This window comes from Aspergillus eucalypticola, assembly GCF_003184535.1.
Source record: "Aspergillus eucalypticola CBS 122712 chromosome Unknown BO83scaffold_41, whole genome shotgun sequence".
Classification (NCBI taxonomy): Eukaryota; Fungi; Ascomycota; class Eurotiomycetes; order Eurotiales; family Aspergillaceae; genus Aspergillus; species Aspergillus eucalypticola.
This window is the reverse complement of record NW_020290315.1, coordinates 257,809-274,583: the sequence shown is the minus strand read 5'-3', so window position 1 is coordinate 274,583 and position 16,775 is coordinate 257,809. Positions and strand designations below refer to the sequence as shown.

The 16,775-nt window shown below is 51.6% G+C and overlaps 9 protein-coding genes across 9 annotated transcripts; 6 read left to right on the top strand and 3 right to left on the bottom strand.

Moving 5' to 3' along the window:
* Position 1: 1 nt before the first annotated feature.
* Positions 2–1,296, top strand: BO83DRAFT_183202 (acetyltransferase). Its single transcript, XM_025526488.1, has one exon. It carries the CDS (start codon positions 23–25, stop codon positions 1,148–1,150), a length of 1,128 nt encoding a protein of 375 aa, XP_025382696.1. The 5' UTR covers positions 2–22; the 3' UTR covers positions 1,151–1,296.
* Positions 1,297–1,691: 395 nt separating this feature from the next.
* Positions 1,692–5,002, top strand: BO83DRAFT_383128 (RNA-processing protein PTA1). Its single transcript, XM_025532397.1, has 8 exons — positions 1,692–2,349; positions 2,480–2,645; positions 2,699–2,829; positions 2,891–3,094; positions 3,151–3,499; positions 3,551–4,371; positions 4,437–4,507; positions 4,571–5,002. Exons 1-8 carry the CDS (start codon positions 2,012–2,014, stop codon positions 4,849–4,851), a joined length of 2,361 nt encoding a protein of 786 aa, XP_025382695.1. The 5' UTR covers positions 1,692–2,011; the 3' UTR covers positions 4,852–5,002.
* Positions 5,003–5,774: 772 nt separating this feature from the next.
* On the bottom strand, positions 5,775–8,344 carry BO83DRAFT_183192 (uncharacterized protein). The gene is made up of 4 exons (XM_025526487.1): positions 7,361–8,344; positions 7,234–7,300; positions 6,689–7,175; positions 5,775–6,622 (listed from the first exon to the last, which is right to left on the bottom strand). The coding sequence occupies exons 1-4, from the start codon at positions 8,235–8,237 to the stop codon at positions 5,975–5,977; spliced, it is 2,079 nt and encodes a 692-aa protein (XP_025382694.1). The 5' UTR covers positions 8,238–8,344; the 3' UTR covers positions 5,775–5,974.
* A 202-nt stretch (positions 8,345–8,546) lies between these two features.
* BO83DRAFT_325380 (uncharacterized protein) lies at positions 8,547–9,345 on the bottom strand (the record flags this gene model as incomplete). Its single annotated transcript, XM_025528005.1, has 3 exons — positions 8,547–8,779; positions 8,842–9,066; positions 9,168–9,345. The coding sequence occupies 3 exons, from the start codon at positions 9,343–9,345 to the stop codon at positions 8,547–8,549; spliced, it is 636 nt and encodes a 211-aa protein (XP_025382693.1).
* A 210-nt stretch (positions 9,346–9,555) lies between these two features.
* On the top strand, positions 9,556–11,428 carry nop12 (rRNA-processing protein NOP12). The gene is made up of 2 exons (XM_025529960.1): positions 9,556–9,794; positions 9,864–11,428. Exons 1-2 carry the CDS (start codon positions 9,711–9,713, stop codon positions 11,337–11,339), a joined length of 1,560 nt encoding a protein of 519 aa, XP_025382692.1. The 5' UTR covers positions 9,556–9,710; the 3' UTR covers positions 11,340–11,428.
* A 443-nt stretch (positions 11,429–11,871) lies between these two features.
* Positions 11,872–13,163, top strand: BO83DRAFT_383122 (uncharacterized protein). The gene is made up of 2 exons (XM_025532396.1): positions 11,872–12,399; positions 12,506–13,163. Exons 1-2 carry the CDS (start codon positions 12,049–12,051, stop codon positions 13,025–13,027), a joined length of 873 nt encoding a protein of 290 aa, XP_025382691.1. The 5' UTR covers positions 11,872–12,048; the 3' UTR covers positions 13,028–13,163.
* Positions 13,164–13,375: 212 nt separating this feature from the next.
* BO83DRAFT_383121 (uncharacterized protein) lies at positions 13,376–14,276 on the bottom strand. Its single transcript, XM_025532395.1, has one exon. The coding sequence runs from the start codon at positions 13,849–13,851 to the stop codon at positions 13,438–13,440; it is 414 nt and encodes a 137-aa protein (XP_025382690.1). The 5' UTR covers positions 13,852–14,276; the 3' UTR covers positions 13,376–13,437.
* BO83DRAFT_393794 (uncharacterized protein) lies at positions 14,113–15,836 on the top strand (the record flags this gene model as incomplete). Its single annotated transcript, XM_025532991.1, has 4 exons — positions 14,113–14,276; positions 14,368–14,605; positions 14,671–15,420; positions 15,771–15,836. 4 exons carry the CDS (start codon positions 14,113–14,115, stop codon positions 15,834–15,836), a joined length of 1,218 nt encoding a protein of 405 aa, XP_025382689.1.
* BO83DRAFT_383120 (DUF1993 domain-containing protein) lies at positions 15,786–16,753 on the top strand. Its single transcript, XM_025532394.1, has one exon. The coding sequence runs from the start codon at positions 15,935–15,937 to the stop codon at positions 16,505–16,507; it is 573 nt and encodes a 190-aa protein (XP_025382688.1). The 5' UTR covers positions 15,786–15,934; the 3' UTR covers positions 16,508–16,753.
* The last annotated feature ends 22 nt before the right edge of the window (positions 16,754–16,775 follow it).

Here is a 16,775-nt window from a genome sequence, read left to right as displayed (position 1 = left end):
TGTTCCTCTTTCTGATGTCCCTATGCTGAAGACCAAGCACTTTGACGGCGATGCAGACTCTCATTCTCACCCGATCCAGTCCTATCTGCCTCTGCCCACATTTATCCCAGCCTCCCAACAGCGTCCTGTTCTTCGCTTTCAGGCAAATGTATTTCATAGCAGGATCATTGTGGCCATGTCCTTCTGGCACAGCGTCTTTGATGGTACCGGGGCCGGTGTGATCCTGGAAGCAGTCGCCGAGTGCTGCAAGTCAACCAACGAAGAAATCACAACCAGCCTCGCGCAGACTATCGCGAAGACCCATGATGATCTCCGGAAGGAAGTCGCAAAATTTCCATCTAAATGTGTGAAGCGCCTCGACCACAGCATTGAGTTGGGAACGCCTGTTTTTGATCCCAACATTTCCACTGAGCAATGGAATGCAATGGAATCTGCCTTGTCCTCTATGGTCGAGACAAAGCGATACACCTTCAGCTCCGAGAAAGTAGCCAAGGTGAAGGACATTTGTACTCAACTCATGCCTCAGTTGCAGTCCTCAAAGTGGATCTCTAGCAACGATGTTATTACTGCAACACTGGCCATCTGTGTCGACCGAGCCCTTCACCCGGAGCGAGCAGACAGAACCCAAAGCGCCGATTTCCTGATGGCCGTTGATTTGCGAAGCCGAGTTGATCCTCCGCTACCAGAGACCTACCTGGGGAACGCGATCTTCCCTGTTCATGATGATATCTATTCTGAAGAGATGGCAGGCCAGACAGGAAATGATGCAGATACCCTACATCTAGCTCAGTTGGCACTGCGTATCCGCATGAAGCTTACAACCATGGACAAGACTCTCATGTATAGCGCATCAGCCGCCGTCGCCGACTATGAAGATTGGACCAAGGTTGAAGCAGGACCCGCGGGGATCATTGTAACCAGCTGGAGAGGTCTCAAGGTCTTTTCGCTAGATTTTGGCGCTGGACTGGGCCACATTGTAGACTTCGAGCCCGGGCTCACGCTTGTCCCTGGTGGGTGTATCTTTCTGCCGTCACGGACGTCCTTGGAGAAAAGTGGGTCGTCTTCAATGTGGGAAGTATGCATCACCCTGAAAGCTGGGGATTCCCAATTGCTTGAGAAGGATCCACTGTTCAACCGGATCTTGGCATGATAATGGCTGGTGAAATGTAGTATATGGCTATCTGGACTGTACTACGTGACGGTGTTGACGGAAGTTCTCTTTGACTCTACTAGCATTGTTCGCATTGTCGCTAAGTTGAGGTTGCCAGGTACAAGGCACATTAGACAGTGTTAGCAGTGCTGCTTAGTATATTCACAAGGTGCTAGGTTTCATCTTATACTGGACCCATGGGTGTGCTCGAGGCATTTTAATGCCGGCCGATCATCAATAAATCTAGGGTAGAATCCCTTAACACCTGCATAATGAGTATTTATACTAAGGATGCATCGGGCCAAATGCCATTGTCAACGTCCAATTAGGCACATTGATTTTGAGCTCTTCCTGGATGAGACTGTTGGTTCAATTAGAAAGGATGTCAATAGATATGGAATGAGGATGGGGGGACAGAATAAGGGAAATGACGGTGGATGCCGCGAGACAGACTCACGTGACCATTGTGTCAAGCGCCGGCCAGATTCCTGCTTCGGCTTCCGTCCATCCATTCATTCAGCTTGACTTCTTCCACCAACAACAACTACCATTATCCTCCTTTCTTCCTCCCCTTCTGATTTCTCGGTTGGTATTTCTTACCTACATCACCTCTTTGTTTCCGCCCGAGTCATCATTGCTTTCTTCTCATATTTACCAATCACCGGTACTCACCTTTACGCTGTATGCGCCGCGTCGGCAGATTATCTAGTCGCATTCTAAGCCCGGTGCTTGCACCGTGAATTTCCCCTTCCCCTGCGTAGACAAACCCAACCAGTTCCCCTTTTGCTTTACAAATTCGATCTTTCAAACCTCGTCCTTCCTTCCATCTGGCCGGCTCAGTCGGCCATTGAACCAGTCGTAATGGCTCAGTCGACCGATCACCTCGTCGATCAGATCGCCCAGCTCAACGCCGCCCGAAACCTCGTCCTTGGCGATGCTGCCTTCTACCCACAGATCGTGAACGGTGTTCTTCCGTTAATTGGCGCAAGTACACGCCTGGAGTTGCGACGATGGGGATCGGAGTTCCTGGCCGAGACGTTTGCCAGTCCTGCGTTGGCTTCGACTCAGAAGGAACAGTTGGCCCCGAACGTGCTGCAGACATTACGAGAGATATTGGAATTGCCGGAAAAGGATCCCATGGTTTTGAAACATATAGTGCAGAATGCGGCCAGTTTGTATCCGCTGGTGTTTAGGCATATGTAGGTGGCTGATGCTTGCTTCTGTTTCGCCCCCCTCCTCGGGAGAGCTCTCGTAGATTGCTGCATGGTGCTGCAATGTGATTTAGAGCACCCATTGGGCTTCGCAGTGTACTAACGCTTGACCTTGCAGTATCAACCACCCCGCAGAGGCAACCGCCTGGGAGAACATGACAGCCATCAAACAGGACATCCTGCGTCGATGGGACTCCTTCCCTTTCCCCGTCAAGATCTGCTGTATCAAGTTCGTACAGCGAGTCATCCACGTGCAGACGCATGGCCCCATCGCCGACCCTAGAGTATGTTCACTGAGATCTTGCGTATTTCGCCGAGATTAACGCTGTCTTCTTAGCGACCCGAGCAGAATGAGACCTCCTTGGCCATTGTGCCCCGAAACCATGCTATCCTGTCTCTCCCAAACCTGGAAGCAGAGGCGTCCGGATTGCTGGATCGACTTCTCTCTGTCTTTCAAGAAGAATCAAGGTACTTAAGATCCCTTCTTATTCGCGGTAGTCAATCTACGATATCGCTAACACTTTCATAGTGATCCCCTTCTCGTCAATGCGACATTGAACTGCCTGGCCGTCCTCATCCGAACCCGACCGTCCGTGGGCAATAAGATCATCAACGCGATCATGAACTTCTACCCTGCGAGACAAGTGCGCGCTCCCATAACTCCCTCGGTTCGAGTTGGTGTCAAGTCGATGGAACGGACTGCCCGAGCGGTGATGATCAATATACTCAAGAGGTGAGACAACATGGTGGCATAAGATAAGCGAATGGATTGCTGATGGATCTACTCAGGAACCCCAACCACCCCCTGGCGGGCAAGATGCAGCAATATATCGACCGATTGATGCAATCGCGTATAGAAGTCGCCGACGAAGCCTCGCGGAAGCGTGGTTTGCCTACTGAGCCAACGGACGGGCTAGACAACACTAAACGGGCGAAACTCGATGCTGAAACGCCAGCCCTGATTAAGGTTCCGCCGTTGCCACCAGGCCCGATCAGCTATTCACAGCTCTTCACGCTCACTGAAGACCGGGAGCTGTCGAACTTTGATGTGAAGCAGTTGCCTACCGATATTGTACTCAAGATTGTTGTTCCTCTCCTAGGTCGTGTCGACCAGTCGATGATGCAGCAGTCCATTGAGGTATGCTGAACTCCAAATAAGGAAGAAAAACCAGTGCTAACGGAGCCGCAGGCGATACGTATGCGGTATCAAACGATCCAGAAGCAGCAGGCTGCACAGCCTCCGGCAGCCCCAGCGGAGGCAGAAGATGACGACGACTACGAGCCCGAGTACCAGCCCATGGACATTCCCGAACCGGCAGCCGAACAAGCAGAGGCCGTATCCGCTGAAGTGGCCGACCTCCAACCGGACCTAGTATCTCTAGGGCCTTTCGTTCTACCCCAACCACCGCCTCTGACGGAAGATGAGGCCGCAGACATTGGTCGAAGTGCTGTTGGGAGAGTGTTTGGCATGTTGACGTCCACCGGAGTTGCCCCTAACCCAGCCAAAGGGAAGAGTCAACAGCAACTAGGCTTTGCTCGCCTTGCTGGAAGCACCTTCGACCGTGACGCTTGGGTGACCCTGCTCACTAGACTTGCCACTCGGGCCCCAGCTGGTCTGGAACCGGGAAGCGGAAAAGTCGAGAAGGGAAAGGCCCCAATATCGGACTCTATCCGAGAAACCCTCTACCGATATATCCTAGAGGACTTTCGCGGTCGCGTAAACATTGGCATCATGTGGCTTAACGAGGAATGGTACAACGACCGGATGCAAATGGAGTTTACTGCGCAGCATCGGCGCGAGGAGGATGAGGAGGTAACGGTCCCGTTACACTACGACCACTGGGTCCTGCGACTCCTGGACGGGTTCCTTCCGTACCTGGACTCTCGGGACACGAAGATCTTCATCCGCTTCCTCAGTGAGATACCTGAGGTGACGATCCCAATCACAAAGCGAGTGGCCAGTCTAGCAAAGGATCCAGAACGCGTGAACCTATGCATTCAGTCTCTACTGTACGTTCCAAACCCACCCAGAATACAGGAAACCTCATGTATCAAGAACCTAACAACATTCCAAGGTACCTGATAATGTTCCGCCCCCCCGCACGGGAGATGTGTCTCAACGCCCTCGAGGATGTCTACGATACCTGTATGTTGCAATCTTCCCCCGCACAGACTACCCCAACGCTAACCATCCTACCCCACACTTTAGACGAAGAATCCCGTCCCTTGGCCGGTAAATTACTCGCCAAATGGCGTCCCAAGAAGACCGAGGAGCAGCAACAGCAACAACCAGAAGGGCAACACACACCATCCCAGACTCCTCAATCTCAGTCTCAGCAGCAGCAGCAAACCACCCTCGCATCCCGCCCTATCGAATCGTCAGAGTCCAACACCCCCCTCACCAACGGCACGGACGACAACCCCAACCCCACTCCCCCGCCGCCACCACAACCACAATCACAACCAGATGCCACCCCAACTACCACCTGAGCAAGAAGAGGAAGCCTCCGTAACCAACACCAACATAACCCCTCGCATTTAAAGAAATACCTACTCTGTTATGTATCACTTTGTAACATGCAACAGACCACAATCAAAGAAAGAGAATACATACATACATACATACATACAAGCAAATCCATCAATACCTACCTCTGTTACGGATGATTCCCCCCATCTCCTTTCCGATTGCGTCACTCGCATAGACTATCTAGCCAATCAATTCATTGTCTGCTTCATTACAACTAAGTAGTACTATTATAGTATTACAATAATTATTTATCTTATCTAGATGTGGGGGGATGATATCCATTTATGCGAGTTAGCGGGGCTTATCTATCAATCAATCTATTTATCTGAGTTTCAATCTATACCAAGGGAGAGTATTAATCAATACATGGCTTATGTAGCATTGGAATTAATTCCGCGCGGAGATGTTGATCCGGTACGTGTGGCTTGTGGCTTGGTAAAGATAAGTGTCTGCACTCCGTACCTACTGAGTGATACGGATGTACTAGTGCCACACCGTATATGGTGAAAGATCGAAAGACAGGAATAAAATAAGAATTGAAGAGTTGCACTGATCAGTGAAGAGAGTTTCTATTCTAATAAACCTCCTATGCACGGCTTTCCGTGGTAAATAAACAGAGAAAGAATACACATATCCCAACAACGCCAAGAGAGCAAAAAGGTCAAGACATAACACCGTGGGCATATGTAGTACGTATCGTGAATTGCAAGAAAATAAGAAGAAGAAGAAGAAAGAAGAGACGACGGTGTTTGTTTAGAGAAAAAAGATCAAGAAGAGAACCCCAAGCAAAAAGTATTAGCTAACAGCCGATGCCTCCGTTCGCCCATATTCACACATTGCCCCAAAGCAGTTCCTCATAAAAAAAAACAGTGAGATAAGAGGAACCGGCAGAAATTGCAGAATAGATATATCACTTGAATTCGTCCCTGTTGGTGCCAGTCATACATGCCAAATCCGTACATACATTAAAAACACTCTACAACACCTGAAAGCGAAGCCCTGTACATTGAGCTATGGAGAATGTCCACACCTCGGAAGAAATGATGGTAGATGGTGAGTTTGCTGCTGCGTGATAGACTTTCATTATCGCGCTGCCATCTGATTCGACCCAGGGCCAAGAAGTCCTGTTGACTGATGAATGGAGTTGACCGGTCGAGATGAGAGTGGCGGCGAGGAATCACGTTTCACGGTAGCCGACTGGAAGAGGCCGAGTCGGGCCGAAGGTGGTGAATAGGCGGCATTTTGAGAGGTCCCTTGGGGAGAGCGGTGACCGAGTGTTGTATTATACGAGGCGGGATGTGGTTTGCGTACATCGAGGGGAGAGGAACTTAATGATCGGAACCCAGATCTCCTCTCCGCCTCGTAATCGGGGTTTGCAAAGGGTCCGGGATGTTGAGGGTGTTGTTCTTGGTCGTAGGGGGTGTTGTTGGCTGAGGAGTTTTCGGCGATTGTGGAGGCAGACCCGTTGGGTGCGTGTATGTCGACCACTCGTTTTTGTGCGGCAGGTGTTGTGAACACAGGAGCCCGAGGATTCTCAAAGACTCGACTCTGCGGTCGTTGTGGCAGCTGCTGGTGCTGATGTATGGGATGCTGCGGATTAGCCCATGGCGTCTGCTCCAAGAAAGCTTCTTCTGCAGCTGTGCGGTAGACGTTCGATGACATGGCCGGCATGGCACCCCGCGGGAGCGTGGACTGAGCCTGTGATGCGGGAACTCGTGGTTCGATGGAGATCTGCGTGTGCTATGTCAGATTTGGACGTTCACTGTCGGAAAAGTTTTATGATTTAATTGGACTTACACCCATCTTTTCTAGATCCTCATCAAGCTCCGATGGCCGTGCAGCGGACAGCGCAGGTGCAGCTGGAAAGCCGACGTATTTGGCAACTCCTGCCATGACAGACACCTCTTGGTTGTACGCGGTTTGGTGGGCGATCTGCTGTGACCGGCGGGTGGGGAACGGAATGTAATGTTGCGGGCTAATCTCGTCCGTCTTGAAGCGATCGTGCTGGATAGAGTAAAACTGCTTGCTGATCGCACTTGAATGCCTTTCGCGAATATCTCGTGTCCGTTGAAAGAAGGTGCTATGCGCTTGAGCACGTTCAGCTAGACTCTTGTTCAACAAGGCTTTCATCCTGTACTGAAAGAGTGTCTGTTCGTATTTGATTTTCGTATCGCGATACCGTCCGATGCATTCAAGCTGCCGCAGGTACTCAGGATGCGTGGGATTCTTTGCGTCGAGCATCTCTAGCTCCCGGTTCAATTTTGAAATCCTCTCGTCATAGATCCTAGCAGCCATGTGGTTAGTAATCTGCTCATAACACACAAAGATATATGGGTTCATACTTGTCTCGTAGGGTCGCAAACTCCCGTTCCAATACGGCGAGAGAATCCATCGCAGATATCCTCTTGGCTGCTAGGTGTGGAGATCAGAATCGGAGTAACTGGAGCCTGCATCTCTGGGGCAACTTACACTCTTCCTCAAGTTTGGCGGCAGCAGCCTCACCGTCATCTGCATCTTCACCACGTTCCGCGGCATCATCATCGCCAACGTCATCGGCCTCTGCGCCAGTCTCAAGCGCACCGTTATCGGCTTCATCGTCGGCATCTCTGGTTTTCCGACCCTTCCGCTTACCCTTCTTGGCTCTCTTACCCTTAGCAGGTACCGCAGGTAAGGTCAACTCGGGGACGTCGTCGGTTGCGATGTCTTCCTCGACAAGCTTTGGGGGTTCGTCCGTTGGCTCGGGTGTGAGTACGAGGTCATCCGGCGGAGGGTCGCTCAAGTCACTCTTGACTGAGCCACGGCGCTTCTGGGGCGGCAAATCTTCTTCGTCGATTTCCATACCCCCCTCGTCACCGGACTCTAGCCGCTTGCGCTTCTTGCCAGTGCTTTCTGAAAGCGCAGAGTCATCGAGCCCGGGTGTATCATTGTCCACTTCAGCGGTGCGTGTGGTTTTAGCACGGGGCTTACTGGGGGAATCGTCCGCCACGTGCTCTTCGTCATCTTCCACATCATCGTAGGTCGTCGACTGAGCCAGCTTGCTGGGACTGGGCTCATAGCCAGAGGCACTCACGACGATATTTGTTTTTGAACGGAAGTTTGGTGAGTCCTCAATGCGCTCCGTTTCCGCTTCTGAATCATTTTCCGGGGCCACCTTATCGGGCTTCGGAGACTCATAGTCGGATGGAATATTTTCAGATACGTCATCAATCTCACTCAAACTGCTAGATCTATCATCACCCATGAATGAGTCGTCCAGAAGAAGGTTCTGTTCGCCATTGGTGACAGCAGAGTCTGCCCCAGCTGGCGCACCCACCGAAACAGGCTCCCTGCTTTCGGCTACCTCCATGGTTATGCGCGAGTATGAGGTTTATCGGTAGGAAGAGGGGGGAGGTCAGATAGGAAGAATTGAGGGCGTGGTGTGTGGAGATTGTGGTCTGGAGACCTGTGGGGGGTAGGCAAATCCGTGGTTGTTGGTAGGATCAGGGTCGTAAATCTAGTTCAATGGAGAACAAAACGTTAGACAACTTGAGAAAAAACATGATACGGCAAAATAAGGCGATATGAAACTCATTAGCTGGGGAGAAGAGTGGAAGAGGAAAATGTCGAGGATGAGAGGGGAGAAAGAGGGTTGCCAAAGGCGGTGCGGAGGTTCTGATCACACCCCAGACGGAGCGAAAGTGACTTTCGCTCCCGGTTTGGGCTCTGGGAACTGCGCCGACCCAACTGCAACGCTCAGGGCGCTGTCTCGAGGTCCCAGAGCCGTGACAACATCGCGAGTATCTGGCACCAACCAAGTATCCATAAGAAAAGCCTCGAAGAACATACCGTTCAGTAATGCGCCAGCAGCGAAACTCGTAAGACGCAGCTGCCGCGACCGAGTCCGGTTCCCTGAACCACCGCGATCGCGGAGAGAGGATAGGAGCAAGCCAGAAGAACTCGGAAGTATTGACCAATATGTGGTATGGATGCACTCGCCAGAATCCGCGCAAGTAAACTCTCGTCGAGAGGAAGTATTGTACGTAGGAGGAGGTGGTGAAAGTCAACGCTCACGAAGCGGGCAAGACGACAGTGCAGCGTAGCGGGAGGATGGGCGGCATGGAAGAGGAGGGTAGACGGTTGGATGAGGAAATTGTTGAAACCAGCAGAAAGCGAGCAAGTAGTGTGGGGAAAAGAGTCTGGAGATAAAGACCACCAAGTCTGAAGCGCTGGGGAAGCGATGGCAGCTTGGAGGTGAGAGGAAAAGAGGAGGAGAGGCGGCGGCGGAGGGAGAAAGAACCAGAGCAGCAGCAGAGCAGCAAAGCAGCAGCAGCAGCAGCAATGATGGATATTGATTCACTGACTGGCCGGCCGCTTCCCTTTCGCTGCTCCTCTTCCCGTATACCGCCTGTATCGCGTTCTGCCGGCTGTATTGTTGCCGCGCCCCGTGGAGTCTCACCGCCTTGACGTGCGACCATCTTATCATCCTCGGTGTCTCGCTCAATTGAGGACAACAGGAATTTCAATGGTAATTGTTATATTTTCAGGTTGATTTAGGGCCACTTCATTCGGGTCGGCTATCAAAATCTAATTTCCTTGTGGCTGAGACTTCTAATGCCCCTTCATCAGTTGGACCGCTATCAGTTCCCACGTGACTGATCCGGCGCCTATCGCCGAGACCCAGAAAAAAAAAGAGGAAAAAGTAAAAAAAGTAGGAAATATCAGAACAGAAACGCCAAGCGCAGACAATACGGAAATTTGACAGTTACAGGCCTGTCAGCTTTTCCATCTTACATTTTTCTTCATTTTTCGAAAGGGACTGGATCCCTAGGCTTCTATCATTATGGGAAAGTCAGACAAGTCTCTTCCTCTCTTGGGGGCAAAGGCCTCCATTGATCCTACTCTAGCTGCCCTGTTTGAGACAAGTGTGCGTAACACACACCTTCTGCTTCGCCAGTGTATCTTGAACTAACATGGCCCCATGGGGCATCATTAGGCTGGCCCAGTAAAAGCTCCTTCCGTCACAATCGCCGCTCCCGCTCCTCAATCAAGCAAGCGCACTGCCGAAAATGACGAGGATGAAGATGGCGAAGATGTGCTCTCCGAATTGGAAGACGAATCTCTGCCCGAGGACGAGGAGATGCAGGAAGCCCCGGAAGCATCGAGCGATGAGGGCAGCGACAAGGCCGAAGTAGCCGCCGAGGCGCCCAGCCGCAAACGCAAGAGGACCACTGCAGAAGATGTCGAAGACTCATACATGCGTCGCATCGCGAAGGAGCAGAAGAAGGAGGATGAAAAGAGACGGGAAGAGAAGGCGAAGCGACAGAAGACGGTAGAGGGTGAGCAGGGAGAGGATGCCGAGAAATCTGAGGAAGAAGATGATGAGGAGAGTTCTGAAGAGGATGAGGAGAAGACGGCCGCCCCGAAGCACGAGAGCCAGACAGGGGATGCCGAGTCGAAGGAATTGGACAAATCTAACCGAACTGTTTTCTTGGGCAATGTCTCTAGTGAGGCGATCAAGTCCAAGTCCGCCAAGAAGACCCTCCTGAAACACCTAGGATCGTTCCTCTCTACGCTTCCTGAGTCTACTGGACCTCACAAGGTGGAATCTATTCGCTTCCGCTCCACAGCATTTGCCAGTGGTGGCGGAGTCCCCAAGCGAGCCTCATTTGCCAAGCAAGAAGTACTGGATGATACGACGCCGTGCACCAACGCATATGCCGTCTACAGCACTGTGCAAGCCGCGCGCAAGGCTCCCGCTGCGCTCAACGGTACCGTGATTTTGGACCGGCATTTGCGTGTTGACAGTGTCGCGCATCCTGCCCCGATCGACCACAAACGCTGTGTTTTCGTTGGTAATCTGGACTTTGTCGACAACGAGGTCAAGCCCGACGATGAGCAGAAGAAGAAAAAGCGAGCCCCCGCAGATGTTGAAGAAGGTCTCTGGAGGACCTTCAACGCTCACACCGGTCGTTCGAATAAGGATAAGCCCAAGAATGGAAATGTTGAATCAGTCCGCGTGGTTCGCGACAGCCTCACTCGTGTCGGCAAAGGATTCGCCTACGTTCAATTCTATGATCAAAACTGTGTCGAGGAGGCTCTTGTACTCAATGGAAAGCATTACCCGCCTATGCTTCCCCGCAAGCTCCGCGTGTCCCGGGCCAAGAAGGTTCTCAAGAAGCGTTCAGACGGCGGTGGCCAGAAGAAGACGCTTGGTGAGGCAGACAAGACCCTTCAGGGTCGCGCAGGCAGACTCTTTGGCCGGGCCGGTGCAGCCAAGGTGAAGGCGGATGCGCAGAAGTCCATCTCGCAGAACTCCTTGGTGTTCGAAGGCCATCGGGCCACCGAAGGTTCGCACATTCGGGTCAAGACGAAGAGCCGTGGCTCCAAGGGCAAGCCGAACAACCGGAGCAGCAAGCGTGCTGCGGCCTACAAAGCCGCTGGTGGATGGAAGAAGGGGAAGACCGATTAATGGACTGGGATGTGAGCTTGCTGGCGTTTTTTTATCTGTATTCTATTTCACGGGTGTATTTTGCATGTCAAAAAGCCAATTGATACGAGACTTGTTAAGTAGATATCCATCTGTTGCATGCCAATTCATCGGTTGTGAACTGTCTGTATTGTGCCTGTTCTGCTGTACGCGATGTGTAACTTTGGCCCTTTCAGGAACACGCCCATGACGTCACCTATCGATTGCGCCGCCTTTCTCCTGGCGATATCAATCACTGCTATCGCCCTTCACATATGCAGCGCTCTTCTCTTATAAACCGGCATGTAACATATTCCTATGAACGCTAGTTTTAGTCAAATCATTGATAGACTATTCGTTCCATTGATTAAACCATCGCGTGTGGTGCCTACTGTATCTCTCCTCCCCCTCTATCATTCTGCCCGGAAGGCGGGGTGAGATTAAAACGGTTACACTAAGTTGACCGACATCACTTGAGTCAGACTGGTGCCTGAGCCCAACGATTGAGATGAGCTTGTCTTGAGTGAGCAATTCTCTTCATTTTGTAGCTGTCTTATGTTGGCCCGTTGGCTAATTTCGTCAAGGCAACAATTAGATTCGATACCGAACTACGTCCGTTTCTAAGTCTGTCGTTTCGCATGAGCCAACGTTAGGTTTGTATCGGTGCAAACTTAAGGAGGCCCTTTCAAGTAGCTCGCAGGCTACAAACATAATGATGTTGCCTCTAGTTAATCGGCTTGCTATGAGGCGACGACCAAACCGGCCCCCCAACAACAACGATACAAGCACCCCACCAGACGAGGATAACAAGGACTCTTCCCCGGAAGGTGACACATACTATCCCAATTACTTCGATGTTTTGAAGGTTCGGTATCTAGTACAGCACATCTGGCAATGGACGAGGAACTCGCAAGAGTTGCTGCCAGCTGAAATTGTAGATATGATTGTGGACGCAGCCGAGTATTGGGCTTCTTCTGAGTCCGTCCTGGAAGGAGAGACTGTTATCAGGAAAGATCAGGATCAGATTATTCTAACGACGGTACCTCTGTGCTATGATGTGCAGGTAAGTTGGAAAATTTTGGCCTACTGTGGCAGTTTGCATACGTCTCACTCCAGCCGGAGACTTTTTCATCGGGTCATTGCTGCTGACACCGTGTTTAAACCACTAGACCTTGAATACTCCGTCTCCAAAGCCTTTGCCCCATCGGACCACTCATCCATGCCGTCAGATCATCTTTACTCTTGAATCTCACGATCAGGGATGGGGTGGCGGCCCAGGATCTCGCGGCCAATACGGGGGCTCTTATTCGTGGTTTGATACCGAAGTCATTCACTCAGCACATCAGAAGAGAGCTGCAAATAATCAGCCTCCACCGCAGGGTCCATTCCATTTTGGGCCCGATCATCCTAACCTGCTGCCAACGGCTCATAAACTACAGTCGAATAAGACGGCCGTGCCAGGTTCGCAAGAGCATACTATTGTTTGGCACTACCAGGATGATATCGCTCCGGACTCGAGTGAAGCGGAGGAAATTGAACGAACTCAGGGACGAGGACGAGCCACGCTGGATGGAAGCCAAGTCCGCAGTCTGGAGATTGGAGATGCGATTGCTGTCTGGGGTCGGGCACGGTTTGGAGGGTGGTCGAACCATGTGCAGCGAGTGTCAGTGCGGGTGTTTTGGGCGGTCTAATGCGGGGATCTTAAGTCAGCAGCCTCTTTAGAGTGCACGAGAGCTAGAAACAAGTAAATCTTTGGATAGCAGTAAGCAGATATGTATTTATGAACTAATTTAGTATTAGTTATTGTTGGGGATTATTTACTAAGCAGCTGTCATTGTTATACTTTTATCGGCTATCGATAGACTGGGTATACTATCTGGGTAGTATTAACTATAGATGGTAGCCTGCCAAATCAGGCCGGAGAGAGCATCACCTCATTCCCCAAGGCGATCACGCAATTGCGCCAAGACCACCCAATCCCGTCATCTGCGCAGTTGAATATAAGGTCGCTCTCTTCCTCCATCACCAGCAACGCTGGATTTGTCTTCCCTCTTTGGACCAAACTGGAAGACACAGTCCCGTCAATTGACCAGACATGAGCTCAATGTTGCTCCCTACTTGACGGTGACCTTCCCCCCGACTCCTCTACGCCTTGCGGCCCTCCTTCATTCCCAGCCAAGACGACAGAATGTGACGGCCGACGGAAAGCGGCCCAGGATGTTCCAGGAGCGAATCCGGGTGGGGCTGGCCACATTGGATTGCGCAACAACCGGTCAGTCGTGCGAGAAGCGGTGATACACTCAGTGTGACCAGTGAGCAGTGCGGTTATCACCGCCTGACCGGCCGTGGCGGAGGCATCATGCGTTATCTCGCCCGAGAGACTTCTGTTTCTGCGCAGTTTTCCTGCGCTGTGACTCGAATTTGGAGCGGATTGACTGGCTGATCGGCTATCTTCCCATCTGCCTATCCTATCTAGGCCATCGGGGTACTCGGCTATCCCATTCTCAGCGGTCATTCATGGTGTTGTGTTCGTGGCTTCCCCTCTCCCGCCAAAACATGGCCTTGATTCTCGTTCGCCTGTTTCGCCGAGAATTACGCCGGCAATACGACCCAGCTCCCCTGGCGTTTTGACTCCCATCCCCATAAATGCCTCTCCCGCTCTTTTGAGATCAACACTTAGATTGTCACAACCACCCTTTTTTCAGCCCTGTGAATTTGTGATATCCTGACTTTCTGCTATTATTTTCTCCACCCCATCTATATGAGCATTTTGAGGATGGCTCAACCCCAGAGATGTGCTGCTGTCGTTGTGGGAGCCGGTCCAGCCGGTCTGGCGGTTGTGGGAAATCTTTTGGAGAAGCAACTTGGAGGGACGATTGCCTGGGTTGACCCGTTATTCCAAGGTGGCCGGATAAACCAGAGATACCGCGAGGTTCCTAGGTGAGCAAATCCTCGGTCTGGTCGTCAGAACGAGCTTCAAGAGTGCCAGAAGAGGAACACTCCTGCTGACTGGTTCTGTTGGCTCAATCAGCAATACCAAGGTGTGCTATTTCCAGGCGTACGCTACGGCCGTTCAACCTTTCCGCACTGTAATCGAAAACACTCGTATCCCCAACCCATTTACGACGATGGCCAAACTCGACCAGAATAAAACCTGTCATTTGCATCATGCTATTGATGTGGTTCGTGCTCTTACCGATGGCATCACAAAGATGGAACGGGTTCTGCCGTGTCGAGGAGTTGTCACAGCTGCCAACCTGGCCGAGAAAGTCAGTTATAGCGCTCTAGGAGCCATTTAGCATCCCGCATCGCTAACATTTGACCGTCGACCTAGACTGCTACCTGGACCGTTCGCATCCGGGTGCAGGACTCGCAGGATGAAGTCGAGGTGCTGACGCCTCGACTCGTCGTTTGCACAGGGTCATCCCCAACCGAGGTCTCTATCTCTATCCCCGGGCACCACATTGAAAGGCTGGACCTGGATCTCGTACTGAAGCCCAGCGACCTGGTGTCGCATCTTCCCCGAGATAAGCCCTTGACCGTCGCCGTAGTAGGAGCGTCGCATAGCGCCATCCTTGCCCTTCTCAACCTGGTAGATTTGGCCCGCACATCCCATCCCGAGCTCCGTATCAAGTGGTTCACGCGGCATTCCCTGCGGTATGCCGAATTCATGGACGGCTGGATTCTCCGGGACAACACCGGACTCAAAGGGTCTGCCGCCGACTTCGCCCGTCAGCAACTGGAGGATGACAAGCTGCCACATTCCGAGGCTGGCCGGTTCATCACCAAGGTCTACTGCGGCGACAACCAGGAGCAAGCACAGTATGAGCGGCATCTGCCCTCGTGCTCGTACCTGGTACAGGCCGTCGGCTTCACACGGGACCCGCTGCCAGAGCTGTCAATCAACGGCTCCTCATTGGAGCCCGAGTTCGACCCGGTTTCGGGAGGCTTCCGCGACTCCAACGGCCGCGTTGTCCGGGGTCTGTATGGGGCGGGCATCGCTTTCCCGGAGCGGGTGGTCGATCCGTATGGCAACGTCGAGTATGCGGTCGGGTTCTTCAAGTTTATGAACTTTGTGAAGCGGGTGTGTCCCCAGTGGGTGTCGTAGGGCTGTATTCTTAGCAGACTTGAGTATAGTGCATCGTCAGTGTCACCGCTGGTCGGGATATGACTTGAGCAAATATAATAATCTTGCAAAGTACCTTCTAGCTACCCATCCATCTCGTAATGCGTATAGCCATAGGCATGATATAGTAACCGAGTTGAAATTAGCATCAACAGACGATTGATTCCTGCGACAAACACAACAACCATCTCGAAGAACTGTGGCTATGAAACACTATAATACGAGACTATATCCACTTTGTCTGACGTTGGATTTTAATCACGACACTAGTAGTTCCATCATCCACTACTACATAAAGCATCCTGTAGTATCCATCCATCACAGTGACTCACTCACTCACTCGCTCACCAGACTACATGAATACAGTCAACTGAACAACCCTTTCCACAACCACTCCCATAACCACAATCAATAAATCAATAAATCATCCAACCGTCCAATTCCTCACACACACACATAATAGCCATTCAAAATGACGACCCCCCCAAAACAAACCTCAACCCTCTACGCCACCACCCTCCCCATCCTCACCAGCATCCTCAAAACCCTCCTCCACCTCCTCCGCACCGCCGAACGCACCCACCCCAACCCATCCTCCCTCCTCCTCAACTCCCGCCTCCATCCAACCATGTATCCCCTCACCGACCAAATCCGTCTTGCGACATCCCACTCCGTCCGTCTCTACGCCCGGCTCACCAACCACCCAGAGGCAGACACTCTCCCCACAACTTTCCTACCAGAGGGTAACCCGCAATCCTTCGCGGAGTGCTACGAGCGCATCGATAAAGTGCTGGAGCTTCTGAAAGATGCGGATAATGACGATGCTACTACGAAGGAAGTGGTGAATGCCAATGCTGAGACGGTCAAGCCTGCGCCCGTGGGGCCCGGAGTCGAGATCGATGTGACGAATGCGACGTATGCGCATACCATGGTCCTGCCGAATATTTATTTCCATTTGAATATTGCCTATGCGATTGTGAGGATGGAGGGCGTGGAGATTGGGAAGAGGGATTTGTATGTGGGGTTTGGGGAGTTGTGGGGGTGAATTTGATTCTTATTTGATTTCCAATTGAGTGGTGTATGTATGTATGTATGTATGATATTGGGTGTTTGGTTTAGTTAGGTGGTTGAGGAATAGATATGGACATCTCCTCTCCTTCGCTTTATGGAGATTGATTTCATAGGGAGTAACAGTTAGCTACCAGGTTCACAGAGAATATAGGTCTCCATAGACTTAAGGATGATGGTCATACTACCATGATATTCATCTAGTGATCCAAGAAAAAGAAAGAAAAAGCATACCCTATCCAATT